The sequence below is a fragment of the Nymphalis io genome, chromosome 2, assembly GCF_905147045.1.
Source record: "Nymphalis io chromosome 2, ilAglIoxx1.1, whole genome shotgun sequence".
Lineage (NCBI taxonomy): Eukaryota > Metazoa > Arthropoda > Insecta > Lepidoptera > Nymphalidae > Nymphalis > Nymphalis io.
This window is the reverse complement of record NC_065889.1, coordinates 11,023,735-11,040,422: the sequence shown is the minus strand read 5'-3', so window position 1 is coordinate 11,040,422 and position 16,688 is coordinate 11,023,735. Positions and strand designations below refer to the sequence as shown.

The following is a 16,688-nucleotide window of genomic DNA, read 5'->3' as shown; positions in this document are numbered from 1 at the left end:
GCTCTTGACTAATCATTCTGTTTATTTATTTTATACTTCATTTCAGTGTATGCAATATAGTGTAACAAACCTATTTAAGCTACGAGCAATAAGTGATTAAGGGTATTGATAAATATTTCATATTAATAGTATATATTTAATTTATGTTTTTTGTTTTCCCATATTTCATTGAATTTGTTATAATTTATTAATAATTACGACGTAATATTATTTTGTTAAGTGGTAACTGTCTTTTTAATACTTTTTAAGTTGGCAACACGGTCTTTTAAAAGGACGACAAAGGAATTAATATGGAGAGATATAATAGGTGCCGAACTGTTTTTTTTTTTTTAATTTTTAAACAGTATTGACCACGCGCCGACCGCATCTACCATAATAATAGTCAAGTGATTTACAAAAAACGTTTTATTTTTTATTTTTTTTAAGCTCACCATATACATATATTGGAAATAAATTTTGAAAATATACCTTGGAAATTCATTTATTCACACAATAATTTATTAAAATGTATCATTTATCACTAATGGTTATGCTACTCTTACAGAGTTAAATAAATAAGTAAAGATTTATTCAGCTTCCAAAATACAAAAACAAATGTGCAGAAAAAAAAACATTGTAAGAGACTAAGAAAATAAAACTGAACACAGCCATTAGAGACTGTGTATCAGATGAAAACTTGACGCTGCAATGTTTGGCTATTGCAGCGCTGATTTTCAAGCAACGTGTTTTACGTAACACTAAAAACTAATTATAAGAAAAGAAGAATCCAAGGTATTATCAAAGTATGTTAAAGTAACTGATGACAAAAAAGGAAACTCTTGATGTATACATAAAGACTTTATAATTATACTACCATCCAGACATACATATATGTACACTGCATATACGAGCACATCTTTCTTTAAGATGAAGGGAGTTACATACTATTTTGAAGATAAACTTCATTTTAGAATTATTTTACTTACCCAATACTGTGATAGAACTGGACACGAACATACTCAGAAGCCACACCAGCGCTATCTTTATCACCACCAAACGCTTCGTCGAATGATGTCGACTCTTCAAAGGGTTCCGGATACCGAGATACCTGAACAAACAAAATTGTATATATTTCAAATATCGCTACTAAGAAGCACCTGCAATGAAATATTATATCAAAACGAACTCACTTTATCAATGCATACAATCAACATATTGTCAGTCTTATGTTTTGCGTTCTCATAAAACTCATGTTAATTAACTCATTTAATTGTATAACGTTAATCCAAGGACATAATAAAAAAACTGCCTATACATAATATTTACAGCCTAAACGAACACTTGAGATGCGATTTTATAAATCATAAGCAATGACCACTTTTAACCAGGTATTATATTTACTTGGGTAGAACTCATCTTTATCTTATTCTATTGCTAAACAGCAAAACTTAATATTATTGTGTTCTAGCTTGTGATGTTACATGCACAATTAATTTTAATGAACACGACAGTATTTTAGTAAAAAATACGAACCCCAAAAATTTACTGGTATCTAACATTTAGTCCATTAACAGGTAGTCCAAATCAGTAGTTCTATCAACAAAAAACAATACCAATTCATCTACCGAATACTACCCGACACTCAACATTCCAATTTCTAGAGCTGTTACTAAATATTTACCAATAGTCAGCGATTGGATTTTAATCAAAACTTTAAAATAGAGGCTGTCGAGTTTATAGGAAAAAATAGTGTGGGCGTGATTGTGTCTACCCACACAATCATCCACCCTTCCACACAATATTTATGGTTAAAAATACTGTTGAAGAGAATTTTCTAAAAACTATTTCAGACTTTAAGAGTGAGATTATTATATTTGTTGAATAAAGAAGTACATGCTTATTAATTGACAAAAATGTACCGATATAAAGCAGTTTACTAAACGGGATTTCAATGACATCTTGGTGATAAAATAATTCAATATATTTAATATATTTTTAATCAATATATTTATCTAATTAAATCCATCCCATTAATATAAGTCAGCACATCAAAGGTTGATTACTTTTTAAAACTATACGAAAGCCTTTTAATTAGCAATGATTAATGATCTTACAAAGAAAAACAGAGATCGAATTCCCGAACTTATTAGTCGAAGATATTTTTACGAATTGGAGATGAGAGAGGGAATTAATGTATTAGTAAAATATTCTCTAAAATTTGTGGATATTATTACGAAATAAAGAAAGAATGCAATCAAACAAAAACAAATATTTTAACATAAAATCTAAATAAAAAATAAATCTTCTGCCAATTACTTAAAGATTTATGATCAAAGTGGCATTTATCAATGAAGAATAGTTTTGCACAGATTATATCAAAGTGAAATACTTGCGCAAGCACATATCTTTATCCTCAATCAATAATCCGATGGGACGACAATCCAACAGCTTTTCGTGTCTGCCGTGGCATGGAATAATATCTACTGTCAACTACCAAAAAATGGGCTGCTAATAAAAATTACGTGATCTGGAATTTACCCCCAGGACCTGCAACCTCACAAGATAATCACTTGACTGACACAGTCATATAGATATTACATCTGTGTAAAAATATTTTTAAGCTTTATACAATACTATTTCTTAGAATATTATTCCCTATTACAATAGAAGTTTTAATGATGTTCAAGCCATCTTTGGGACTAATTGGATAAATTATCTTAACTAACGCTCAAATAATCAGAATAATTAAACATCTAGTTATGGAAAGAGGAATTTATTCCTTCATTTATTTACGGTTTGCCGAAAATGCCTTTTCTTATCATTTTAAAGCCTACTTTAAGGGTAGGCTATTAAAAATCTTAACTGATAGCTGAAACTTGTTGATTGTTCACGTGAAGAATTGCGATTCAACGGGGAAATATTTCTCACATTGACTTTATTCCACGTGGTCATAAAATCTAAAGTATCGGTTTTAGGTTTTGATTTGTATATACTTATTTAAGTCCGCAATGTAAATAAAGTAACAATTTAAATTAAATGTTGCACTGCTGGGCCTCCTCTTCTTTAAAAGTAAGTGCTAAGAGCTTATACCAGCACGCTGCGACTATGTGGATTGATGGATATATGACACATTTTATGGTGCTTAGAGTCTATGGTGTGGCTGGATTTAAACCCATGAAAGATCGTGCTACGTGACACGTGGATCCACGTGCTCTCTCCCTGGACAATCTCAGCTCACAAGCAGCCTAGATTTATTTAATAAACATAATTTATTAAACTATATTCTCTTTATAATAAGGGTGAGCAGATCAAAGAGAGAAGCAGGCAGATGAACCACCCGATGGTAATTGATCACCACCACTCATACTGATGCCGTAAGAAATAGTATCATTCCTTACATTACCAATTAAGATGTTATGTCCTTTGTGCCTTTATTAAAAAATTTAGGTATTACATATAGCATATTATATAGCAATAATAATATCATAGTAATAATATTAAAATATATTACCATTATATATTTGTTTTTATATTTTCTAATATAAATTACTTTTGAAGAAACGTGATAAAATGTAGTTGAATTAATACGTTTTATGAATTTGCATATATTTTCAAATCCATATTCACATCTCGTAGCACAGCCATAATTAATAATTTAGCAATTTCATGTTATCTTCAGATGTGGATGCACAATAGTCAGTATAATTCACATTGATATTTATATTTATGTTTTTATATATACTAGTTCAGTGTCGCAGTTCAAATCTCATCGAACACAACTTAGTGATGTGTTTATATTTCATCCCGTGCGCTCATCCTTAGTGGTGACGGAAAGCCGCTTAAAAGTCTGCTTTTGGCTTTAACTTAATCCGTATTTAATGTTGTTTTTAAGAAATGGCTGGACGTATCACATATTCATATATTAAGCCTCTAAAAACAGTTGATAAATAAGAACATTGAAGTTCACATAATCAAAATAATATAAACGAAAATACGTGTCGCGAATTCCTAAACTTTAATTAAACCAATGAAGACACAGCGCTTATTGAAGTAATTCGGCAGCTAATCTGTAATAAAGATTTTACAACAAAATTAACTGACTGGGACGTTACGAGTGGAATTAGCTACGTTTCGTTCATTTCTAATATTTTCTAAGCGAACTACGTACAGCATTTTACGGTCCTACCAAATCCGTAATAACATGTAATAAAAATGCCTTATCTTCATAGCATACATTTAAGATGGATTTCCAACATTATTAAAATATAAATTTTCGAATAACCGTTAAAAGACGAGACGTTTACTGTCAGTGACTCGCCATCGTAATCGCGTGAAAGTCAAAAAATTGTGCGGTCGGGGGACCCCCGTCAGGAACGAAGTTCAACTCAAAACGTGTTTTTAAATCTAGATTTTTGTTGATTATATTATTGTATTTTTGTTACACCAAAACGCAGTCGTCCTTTATTCGACTCTCCCTAATTTGTATATTTTATGTTATTTTTGAATATTTTTTCAATGCCAAAATGTTAAGTAATGATTTAAATTAATAAGTTTCATTTAACGGTTTTTTTTAACGGAATGAGCTTGGTATTTTAATCTATTCACATATCGGTGATATATTTACTTTTTCTTAAATTTAAAATTTTATAAAAAGTCGTTTCAAAAATGCTTTTTGATAAAGTATATTTCGATTTTATACGCGCTCGTTTTTATTGAAGAATAGCAATGTAGTAAGTGCTGTTGGTTTTATTCGCATTATGCTGACAATTTACACGGCTTGCAGTTTCCAACTTCCTCGCTTTTACTTGCGGCTCTTATAAATATATTGCTTAATGCAATAAAGCCGCCTTTGTTTACTTTTTTTTTTTCTTAATTTCGTTTTACAAATTGTGTTATGTTTGTTCTAAATAACAAGAATTATGTAGATGTCCTAACAAAGTTTTTCTTCGAGCGTGACATGAATTATAAACAAAGGAATGCTCATTATATGCTCACTGTGTTCATTTTAGAAAGAAATAATTATAAAAAAATATATTTTGTTGCCTAAAATATTAATTTGATAGACATTAAAATAAACGCCAATGTAAGAAACAACAATTCGTAATAAAGTATTTTTAATGACAAAACACCTAAGTATTTGCGTATAAGTGCAATGTGAACGAAGAATTAATTTCACATTTTTTCGCAATGACTATTCATTTGACTCTTTTTAAGATAAAATATAAGCTCTCCTTTGTCACTTATTACTACTGGTGATAGGGCTTTGTGTAAGCTCGTCTGAGTAGGTACCACCCACTCATCAAATATTCTACTGCAAAACTTGGAATTGTTGTGTTCCGGTTTGAAGAGTGAGTGAGCCATTGTAATTACAGGCACAAGGGATATAATATCTTAGTTCCCAAGGCTGGTGGTGCATTGGCGATGTAAGCGATGGTTAACATTTCTTACAATGCCATATCTATGGGCATTGGTGACCACTTACCATCAGGTGGCCCATATGCTCGTCCTGTACTATAAAAAAATATATTAATTATGTTCAATATTTTGATTTTTCTTGTATCTCTTTTATTACGACCTGGTGCTGTTTGGACTTGATTCTGATTTTTAATAACAACTTTTGCTGTGGATTCAAGACTATATAAATACCGAATTTGTTTATCTTTCTTATATGACTGAAGAACGCTGTTAATTTTAGTAAATCTGATGTAAAATTAAATTTTTTAATTGATTCATTTGGAAACTAAGAATAAAAAAAATTAAATATATATTTAGATTTTCTTGGGTTTCAAAACGAATGATAAGGTTTTGAAACATAGATATTTGCTGCCCATTCTGACCGCAACATACTATGCAGCGTTGGTATTTAACAACCGAAAAACATACAATAACCAAAAATTGTGAAGTGGGTATAGGTATAGGAATAACAAAAGTAACTCGAGGTGAAGGTTCGAGGCTTATTCCACCACGCTACTTCTATTTTGCAGGGTGCTGGTTACATTAATGGAAAAGAGATGAATAATAAATTAAAAGGAGAATTGAAGTTTATACCCAGGAAAAAAGGCACGTATCACAATATATCCAATCGATAAAATATATTTGTCGTACAACAACATGCGCTTACATTCTGTAATCGGATCCGAAGACCTCGAAGAAGCTTGTTGAACGTTGATAGAATGGAATTACAAGGCATTATTATGGAAGGATTGGATTTTTATATACCGCTTTTCCTTATTGTAAGACATTGTGGACTTTTTAAAGTGCATGAACTTAAGTTGGAACCATAATTAACATAACTAAGAAACCTTATGGACCCTATGGACTCAATTCCGGTAATATGTTTTATATATACAATTTAAATTGACCATATTTTATACTTCTTATATTATTCATATTTATATATCATTATATCGTAGACGTTCTTTTTCTTATCTACACCTTAAGGTTGCTCGCCGAGATCGCTGGATAACGGACCCTCTTGTACACTTGAATACAAATATATAATATATAAATACCTCTTCTTCCATGTCTAAATTTTGTGTATACATTTTATTTTTGCAGAACATTATATATTTATTTATTATTATCACACACATATATGTATGTAATAAATTATATATAAAAGTGGTAACGGATTTGTATAAGTCACGTAAATTTTAACCAAAAATTTTGCGGTTTCAAACCCTGGCAAGTCGAGAAGTCGAGACATCTCGAAATATACCACATGTATATCTACCCATAAACCTTCTCCTGATTAGAAGAAGATAACAAAGACCAGGATTGGGACATTTATAAGCTGTACTACTTAACTTTTTGACCTATTAGAGCAGTGGCAGTGGCCTTCCGCTCCGGTGTTGCGGGTTCCATTCTCGTCCTGAGTCTGGTTTTATTATTTGCAAAAGTATGTATTATGTATTTTGCTTATTAATTTTATATATAATATATATAAATCAGCTGTTACCTATGACACAGGCATTAAGTCGCCTAAGGAACAGACGTCCGTGTGTAAAAAAAATACACTTTTTACTTATACACGTTTGATTTTATACAAAATGTTTAGTATCCAGCAAATTAGCGTCTAAATGGTACTTAAAACTATTAACCGTCTCGCAAGAAAGTAATTTACATACGAATCTCAGCAAAATAAAGCAGTTAGCGGGTTTGTGTGATAACAATATACGCGTAAACACACTGACAAACTCATTGGTAGAGCGGCGAGCAATATTAAGGAAGATAACTTTCGTATGCTATATAAGTATACGAAGGGTGGAATTATTTCATAATTTAAAAGCAATTGACTTTGACAATATTGTTATTGTAATTTTGTATGTCTTGTCTTTTAGATTATACATATTTTGATTTCGAGGATCTTTATTTTTTTTTTCGATACTCGAATTTTCATATTTTCATATTATTTGGCAATCCCTCACATACTCGGTGATAATGAATTAATTTTATCTTTTGAAGTAAATTAAATAATAACATCAAACAGAACTCGTTTAAAGGATCTACTTGAATGATTAATTCTTTTTGTAATTTAAAATGTATTATAATTTTAATATTTAAAATATAAATGAAAATGAAGCTCTACTCAAATATTGTCTTTAAAATAGAATGAAATCCGAGAGCGGCAAGTATAGAGACTATCAAGTTGCTTTGCAAATCAGATCAATTTTTGCACGTGTACTTTTTTTTAAGGTTTTACCTTTAGGTGTCATGAAAGCGTATCTTACGGTATTTCGAAGTGAAAGTTGAATGAACTGATATTATTTTAGGCACAAGTCGTTAATGTAGACCCCATAATCACCAGCGTTTTAAAGTGTACTCTTAGTTTCAATTTGAAGTAAAAAATTAAACACCAAGACTGGCTATTAATGGATTTTATTATAATATTGGCTGATTTGGTCTGTAGTAGATGCTCCTTTCTACTGACTTTAATTAAATTTTAATATCAATATTGAAATTGTACCAACTGAAACAAAAAAGCAACTGCAAAAACAAATTAGTCCCGTTGTTGTTTGTTATGTGTGAAAACGGTTTAAAAGACCGCTTGACGCGATACTGATTCAATTATATATTTTTTAATATTATATTTTATAGAAAAATACGGAGAAACTAGCTAGTAACTAATTATATTTCTCATTCCAATAAATCTTTAAACTTGTAATATACTATATGACAATGGTAACAACCACAGCGAAAAAAAATCGACATTTAAATATCTTCTATAAAACTTGGGAGTAAAATATTAAACATAGTATATTTAAATGTGTACATAGTACATGTAAAGACGATTACATGGTTTAGAAGTTTGAAGAACTTTCAAAGATGTATCAACAGGAAAATTTCGTTTGTAGAACAAAAAGGTCGCTTATCGGTAAGGGCTATTAGCCCAATCCTATGATACCGATAAGCCAGTTGAAGTCGTAAAGATTGCGATACGGCCTTTTTCTATTAGAATGCTTTGATGAAAATATTTTTGATACGGGATAAAATATTTTCATAAAATAGAGGAGAGTGTAATAGTGACTTTATGAAAACAATAATAACGCTCTTATTATCAAAGAGATAAAGTTCATATTCACTAAATACATTTTAAACAATACATTACAAATATTATTATTATCTTTCTTATTAAAGTTTATTCCAGTCTGTCACTTATTTAATATCCCTGGCTCTAAGACTTCAAATCTTGCCTAGATAAAGTACCAAAGAGAACCCCTTTTTTCTATCACGGATTGCAATTTTATCTTTCGATGATAATTTAAGGAGAATCTATACTAACGTTGATTTATCTGTGACAACATCTGTTGCTTATCTGTAGTAAATAATCTTTTTTTTTATAGAATAGGAAGGCGGACGAGCATATGGGCCAGCTGATTGTAAGTGGTCACCAAATCCCATAGACATTGGCATTGTATGAAATGTTAACCATACCCTACATCACCAATGCGCCACCAACCTTGGGAAATAAAATGTTATGTCCCTTGTGCCTGTAATTACACTGGCTCACTCACCCGCCAAACCCGAACACAACAATACCAAGTACTACTGTTTTGCGGTAGAATATCTGATGAGTGGGTGGCACCTACCTAGACGAGCTTGCACAAAGCTCTACCACCAGTAAAGCTTTGTGCAACACAAAAATGACTATGGTAAATCATGCGAAAGAAACACAAACTTATTATCAAAGTTTTGCTACACTGCTCATTTGTGTAGCAATGCTTACAAAAGGAACATAGAAAAAGCAAAATTGTAAAGAAAATTTTGTATGCAAAAGGTTAATATTCATTTTACGATACACGAAAATGTATATTAACCTGCTAAGCATATCTTGGGAATTAAACCATCGCCCTCAGGCTATTTCATTTGCGAAAAATTCTTTGCGAGTAAATGAAACAAAAAAATACAGTTTTATTCTTATAACCTTATGTAAACTGCTATTACACTTCATACATTAAACGAATACTACTTTTAAATATTTTTTAATATAGATAGGATTAAATATATATCGAAGTAGTAGGACTTTTTTATTGTATTAAGTAGTCAGATTAGCAAGTGGGTCGTCTGATGGTAAGTGGTAAGTGGTCACCACCACTTATAGAAATAAGCGCTGTAAGAAATATTAACCATTCCTTATATTGCCATTGTACCGAAGAAATTGATGTTATGTCCCTTGTCTGTTACACTGGCCTACTCAACCCTCAAACCGGAAGACATCAATCTAAGTATTGCTAAATAGCGGTAGAATAAATTGTGATGAGAGGGGGTCTTGCGTAAGGTCCTATAACCAAGTAAAATACATTAGTGCAAGACAATAAAACTATTACACTGGAGCTATTTACTCTAAATCTGATTAAGAGTAATCTAACAACGCTTAGGTTAAGGCAAAGAACTCACGCAGCGTTTTTGAACCGGGCACGTGGCGCTTGCGGGCCAGCAGTTTCAAAACTCACGACATTTTTGCAGTCTCGTAAACGCAGCGATTGCGGAACGTTCTGCAAATTTGGCTTGCGACTTACCCAAGCACAAAGTGCGCTGGCGACTATCGCCAACCATTTGGTTAGCCGCGTCCCACTTCTACTAGCACATCGCAGTCGCTGCGGGCACTTGGCTCGCGAGCAACTCTACCGCGGGTAAAGTCATATTTTTTTAGATACATATTGACGTGGCTGAGAATTGCTCAGTGAGTTAATTGCCTTGGGCTGTCCAAGTCAAGATTCAGAATGAAAATATCAGCCAAATCACCTGAGAAACGTTTTTGCGTTTGCAATAGTGAACCGTCAGCAAATAAATAAAAATTATTTATTTTATATTTATTTATTTTTATAAGTACTTAATGTTATACATATTTAACGTCATATTTATTGATGCATTTCTTGATCGATTAATGATTACGAAATATCATATATATCATTTATTTTAATGATAATTGATTCTAATATTATATCAAAAGCCTCTTTTCTACTATGAAGATAAACATGTCTCAGTACCTCTACATTTATGGCATACATTTTTCTTCAATATCAGTGCTACAGCATTCATATTTATTGTAACCCTTTTTTTTTGTTTCGAAAGTTTTTACTTTCCCGCATTTAATTTAAGATGAACTAATTAGTAAGTAATTAATTATAAGCAAAATTACACATCTAACGCGAGAGTTTGAGGCACGTGGTAGCTAGCGCAAACTGGTTTACTTCGGTTTTAGTAAATGTATGTATCACACTATTACAAATGCAAAAATGTCTCCAAGCTGATTTATCTGTATTATTCTTTAATATAAGTCTAAATTAATATCGATTCCTATATGGCTATTTGTTAGAACAAACTCGAAACTCACTGCAGAAGACGGTCGTGAAACGCAAACATAACATTGACATTAATAATTATAACATTTCAAGAATACACGCATCAAAATAGTATAAGTCACTTGTTAACATTTCCCGGGTGAGCAATAAAGCTTATGCTTACCGAATAGCGCTGTATCGTCGCGGCATTTTTATTCGATGATTATTTCAAGACCATAGACAATCTCAGGTAAATATTTACTTAATTGATATGTGAAAGCTGTTGATTTAAGCTTATTGAACAAAAAGTACAATTTAATCAATATAATAACAGTACATATTAAAATTATACAATATAAATATTATTATAAAGAATATAAAAAAAAATGTTTTCACGTGAATTTCACTCGCAAGACTAAAAATAACTTATCACATTCCTACTATATTAACAACTTTCCTTTAATGAATGTTGAAACCGTACGTGATCTTGGAGTCCTATTTGACAATAAACTAACCTTTCTACCACATATGGATAATACTGTAGCAAAGACATCGAGAATGGTAGGATTTGTGCTGCGTAACACGAAAGAGTTCCGAAAGGCCAGTACTAAAATTACTCTATACAATAGTTTAGTTCGGAGTATCTTAGAATATTGTTCCATCATCTGGCGACCTCACTATGCATGTCATATCTTACGGTTAGAACGAATACAGAAAAGATTCTTGTGGCATCTCGTTTTTGCTCTAAGAGATAGTAACAGGAATTTAAGTTACGAAGACAAATTGCGTAGATTTAACGTAATGGATTTGGACAAACGCAGAGATTTCTTGGATCTGACTTTTTTCTATAAAATTCTCCGAGACAAGACAGACTGTCCACAGCTTTTGAGCGAATTTAAGTTGAGAGTACCGTACAGATATCCACGTAAGAGAATAGAGAACGTTTTTTCTGTTCCAAGGCGTCGTATGGTTTTAGCCCGATATTTGCCGGTTCCACGTTTGTCCGGCCTGTATAATAAATTCAGTAATGCACTTGATGTATACAATGACTCATTAATTCAATTTCGCAAAAAAAATTAAAAAGATACTTAAACTACCCTAAGCAAATATTAATAGTAGTTCAGATTTTTGTATCGTGTAGTTTTTTCGTTTGTATAGTATATGTAGTTTTTTCGTTTTTTTTTTTTTTTTAATTAAGTAAGGTCTCCATTATTTAAGGTGATTGTTCTTTTTCCCTATATTTTTTTTTCTCTTTATTGTTTTATATTATATTTAAATTTTACATAGTCTAACTGATTTTAAGTATTTTAAGCACATAGTCTATAAGTTTTTAAATAAGCATGCAGTGTTTATCTATAATTAGTTGTACAATTGCGTTTGATATTTTGTTTATTTTAATTGTATCTATACAGTAACAGCTTGTAAATGTCCCACTGCTGGGCTAAGGCCTCCTCTCCTTTTTTTTTTTTTTGAGGAGAAGGTTTGGAGCTTATTCCACCACGCTGCTCCAGTGCGGGTTGGTAGAATACACATGTGGCAGAATTTCGATGAAATTAGACACATGCAGGTTTCCTCACGATGTTTTCCTTCACCGAAAAGCACGAGATGAATTATAAACAGAAATTAAGCACATGTAAATTCAGAGGTGCTCGCCCGGGTTTGAACCCACGTTCATCGGTTAAGATTCACGCGTTCTTACCACTGGGCCATCTCGACTTTTCGAATTGTATCTATAGTAAGTTTTATATTGTAACAACTGTTGATAAACCTAAATAAAAAAAAATAAAATAAATAAACCACAAAATCCGATTTGTAAAATTATATTAAAAAAAAGAATTAATATACAGACGGAATTTTATTCCGTCGAAACATCATTCAAAATAATAAAATTTTTTAAAAAAAGAATGATTGCAGTTCTTTTTTTCACCGTAAAAACATATGTTATTTTTTTGAATTTCTAAAAATGTCTATTTTTATGATTGAGCTTATAATTCCATAAATAAAAAAAGAAAATTTGGAAAATTAAATGTAATTACGTCGAAATACGAACCTGCCGATGCTGATAAAGCACATATGCATGATGCTTGCAGAACATGCAAGCACGTCACATGTCACGTACACGTTGCACCACACTACGCCCAGAGGCCAATAACCTAGGACACAGGAATTTCACATTTAATGCATTGAATTAAGAATCATTGTTAAATGTAGAGATTTAATACGTCAGATAAATCTAGAAAACATGCAACTATCCACAATTAAAAAAGGTACGATCTCGTTTTTTTGACAAAAAATTAAATGAAATTTATAAAATAATTTGAATGATAAAAATAATTTATTGAGCAGAATTTTTATTGAAGGTTCCTTTTAAATACATTTAGGAAAGTCGAATTTAGAGAATTAACAATCAGCACAACGAGGCGATTTGAATAAAATAAAAATTTATCTTCATTAATAATTTATTTTGATTTTATTCTTCCCTTAAATATTTTTTTGTTATTACTAATGACTAACTTTTGTAACTTTTTTTTCGATTTGTTAAAACGTTATAAAACCTACCTTTTTTTAATTAATTTCTTACTCTACATACACTTTTGTGTCTATGCCTTTTTGTATTATTAGTACGTATATGACTAAGTTACTTTTAATAAAATTAATCGTGCATAATATATTATGTATATTAAATTATATAATTGAATAACTGCTATACTATCTTTTATCGGATATTGAAGTTGAAGCATATAGGCCACCTGATGGTAAGTCACCAACGCCCATAGACATTGGCATTGTAAGAAATGTTAACCGTCGCTTACACCACCAATGCGCCACCAACCCTGGGAACCAAGATGTTATGTCCCTTGTGCCTGTAATTACACTGGCTCACTCACCCTTCAAACCGAAACACAGTAATACCAAGTACTGCTATTTTGCGGTAGAATATCTGATGAGTGTGTGGTACCCACCCAGACGAGGTCGAAACTCAGAAGCAAGAAATATAACCTTTAATTATGGTTAGGCTTTGCTTAACTCGTCTGTCTTTTCATTCGTTATCCTACAGCCCTAATGAGTGTTTTAGTGTAATTATAGATACAAAATATTATACTATTTTGATTGTAATGTTTGACTGCGGGCTGAAGTTATAACAGTTAATATTTCTTCCAATACTTTAGCATAAAAAACCATTTGCCTTTCTATAAAAACTTTTTTTTCGATTATTTATCATACATGAATTCTTATGACAAGAATAAAAGCCACGTTTAAATACAACGACAAAACAACCAGCCCCCTATTAATCATCTTTATAATCTCTTACAATATTTTCTTCATAATTTATTATCAACGCAAATCTAGCCTAAGCAATAGATCTCATCCATCCCTGACAGTTAGTATGACTATACGGATTCCCAAGCAGCCCCACATGATATTCAGTAAATTCTAACCTTATTTGTCTAGTTCAAAGTTATATTCCAAAACGCGTTTCATATAAATAGCCTGACTATATTATAATATAGTGGCTTATAAGCCAACTAAAATAAAATAATAGTGAAGCCGCGTCACACATGATGAACATATTATAGTAGTTTGTCTAAGAAAAAATACGTTTTAATTATTTACGCATAACATTATATACATCAGATATACTTTATTTTACATAATTATATCAGCAAAACTATATACATATTTATATATATATATATATACATATATATATATATATATATATATATATATATATATATATATATATATATATATATATATATATATATATATGGATGATCGTGGTTTATATATCAACATAATAAACGTATATAGATAAAAATAGAATGGAATGTAAAAATCACACAGAAGAAGAATAAAAATATTATCAGTGCTTGGTTCAAATATCTATGAGTACCTATTTTTATGACGATGCGTTGGTTTGAACATATACAAGTAGATGTGTAGCGCCATGTAGTGGCGAGTACCGTTACACTTGATAGTAAGGCGTTAAAATTTCTTACGGTGCCAAAATCTATGGAGGCGTTACAAATGTATCTTTTCATAGAGTAGGTTTTTATAGTATCCACTTTGATGGTTATTTTTTATAAAATAAGTAGGCGGACGAGTAATTGAGCCACCTGATGGTAAATTGTCATCAACGCCCTTAGAAATTGACACTGTAGCAAATGTTAAATAATTATTTTGTAACATAAAATAAATTATTCTGTTTATAAACTTGTCTTAAAAAATAGTATTAGTATAATAGAGTAGGGTAGAGTTTAAAATATGTTCAAATAAAGCAACATCGTTAGTGTCTGTTGCGCAATTTATGCAAAAATATGAAAAATATCGTGAAAAACATTTAATTTGCATTTATGCAGTGAATATAGACTTGTAAGAGTTTTTTGCAGGGAAATTAGAATATACAAAACATTAAATGTACTAATTGTCAATAACATTTGAAATATGATTGGAAACTTACCTAAAAATCCTGGAATAGCTCCCATTGGCATCACGAACAGACTGACTAGTAAATCAGCAATCGCCAATGATAACAGGAAATAGTTTGTCACATTCTGCAATCTCTTATCCAAACACACAGCTAGACACACTAAAATATTGCCAACACCACCAGCAACTATAAATAATATCACAAACAAGAAACTCCATTCGTACCCTGCGTCACTGCCTATCCTTTCTCGCGTGCCATTATCGTAGTCCCATCTACATTGATAATTCTCATACACAATATTCTTACTACTATCGTTAAAACCGTCAATGTATAACGTCCGATTTGATATATCATCGTAACAGAACAATGTACTCCAATCGCATACACCCAATTCTGGTATCCTCAACCATAATTTTTTCAACGCGCTCTCGAATAAAACAGACATCATATTCAGCTTGAATCTAGTGTTACATAGAGTGTCGTTGATATATGTATCCAGAGTATCATTTGAGCATTTGAAACAACTGTAAGAAGTTTCATTTTGAATGTCTAAATTCAATTCACAGTTGAAGTCTATAGAATTACCGTAGCTGATACATTCAAGACCCGATGAAACGGGTTCGTTTACACAGCTCTTGCCAGAAATCAATTGGCATTTCAAATCATCTACCGTTGAATCCAGATAAGTAAAATTCCTCATAGCCGGAAATCTCATTCCATTTGTGCAATATTAGGTCACTCTTTCATGAAACATCATACTGTGCTCTTTTCGCTTATTATATTATTTTCAAGTATCTGGAACAAGAAAAAAAAAACTGTTAAAAACGACTTAAATTCACGGAATCAGATAATCAAATCGTTTAGACAAAACTAAGACGTTCGTTTTTTAAAATCATCAGCCTTTCTTTACAAAATACAAAGACTTAAGACAAAGACAAGTAATCAAAACAAAGACAGTTACGGGTAATTTTTTACGAGCAGTAATTAGTTTTTCTCTTTGTCGTCGGAAAGTGGAAAGGGATTTATCTAGGTTTCCTTCGCGTGCATTTCACTGGGTCAGTGGTTTAGTCGATAATGTTAAAATCGAGCTTAACTTGGCATATTAATGTGGTATAATGTGTAGGATTTGGCCGAACATTTGCCAAAGTTCGTTAACGTTTGCGTTATGCTAATTTATAAAATAAATGGATAAAACTTTGAAAGTCCGATAGGCTTTCCGATGTTACTTTTACCAAAAAGAATAATAATTTATTATAATAAATATAATAATAATAATTTAATATTCTTAATAACTTAATGAGACTGAAATAAGGCATATTTATGTTAGTAAGTATGCTTTAGTGTAGCACACACTATTAAAAATAGTTTAAAGGAGTGCTTCTTAATATTAATTAAAATTTACCATTTTTCGACACCATATAAAATGATGTTATTTATTTAATATTACATAACTTTATTATATAAAGAATGAGACAAAGCAACATTATAAT

At 31.1% G+C, this 16,688-nt stretch overlaps 1 protein-coding gene across 1 annotated transcript in view; it reads right to left on the bottom strand.

The window, feature by feature from the left end:
* Nucleotides 1-15,913, bottom strand: part of LOC126773304 (5-hydroxytryptamine receptor 2C) — a 65,062-nt gene extending 49,149 nt beyond the window's left edge. Inside the window, exons 1-3 of the mRNA XM_050494137.1 lie at nucleotides 15,229-15,913; nucleotides 12,814-12,916; nucleotides 966-1,087 (exon numbers count right to left, since the gene is read on the bottom strand). Coding sequence (XP_050350094.1) covers nucleotides 966-1,087; nucleotides 12,814-12,916; nucleotides 15,229-15,913 — 910 coding nt within the window. The remainder of the gene's footprint in view (nucleotides 1-965; nucleotides 1,088-12,813; nucleotides 12,917-15,228) is intronic.
* Nucleotides 15,914-16,688: the final 775 nt, after the last annotated feature.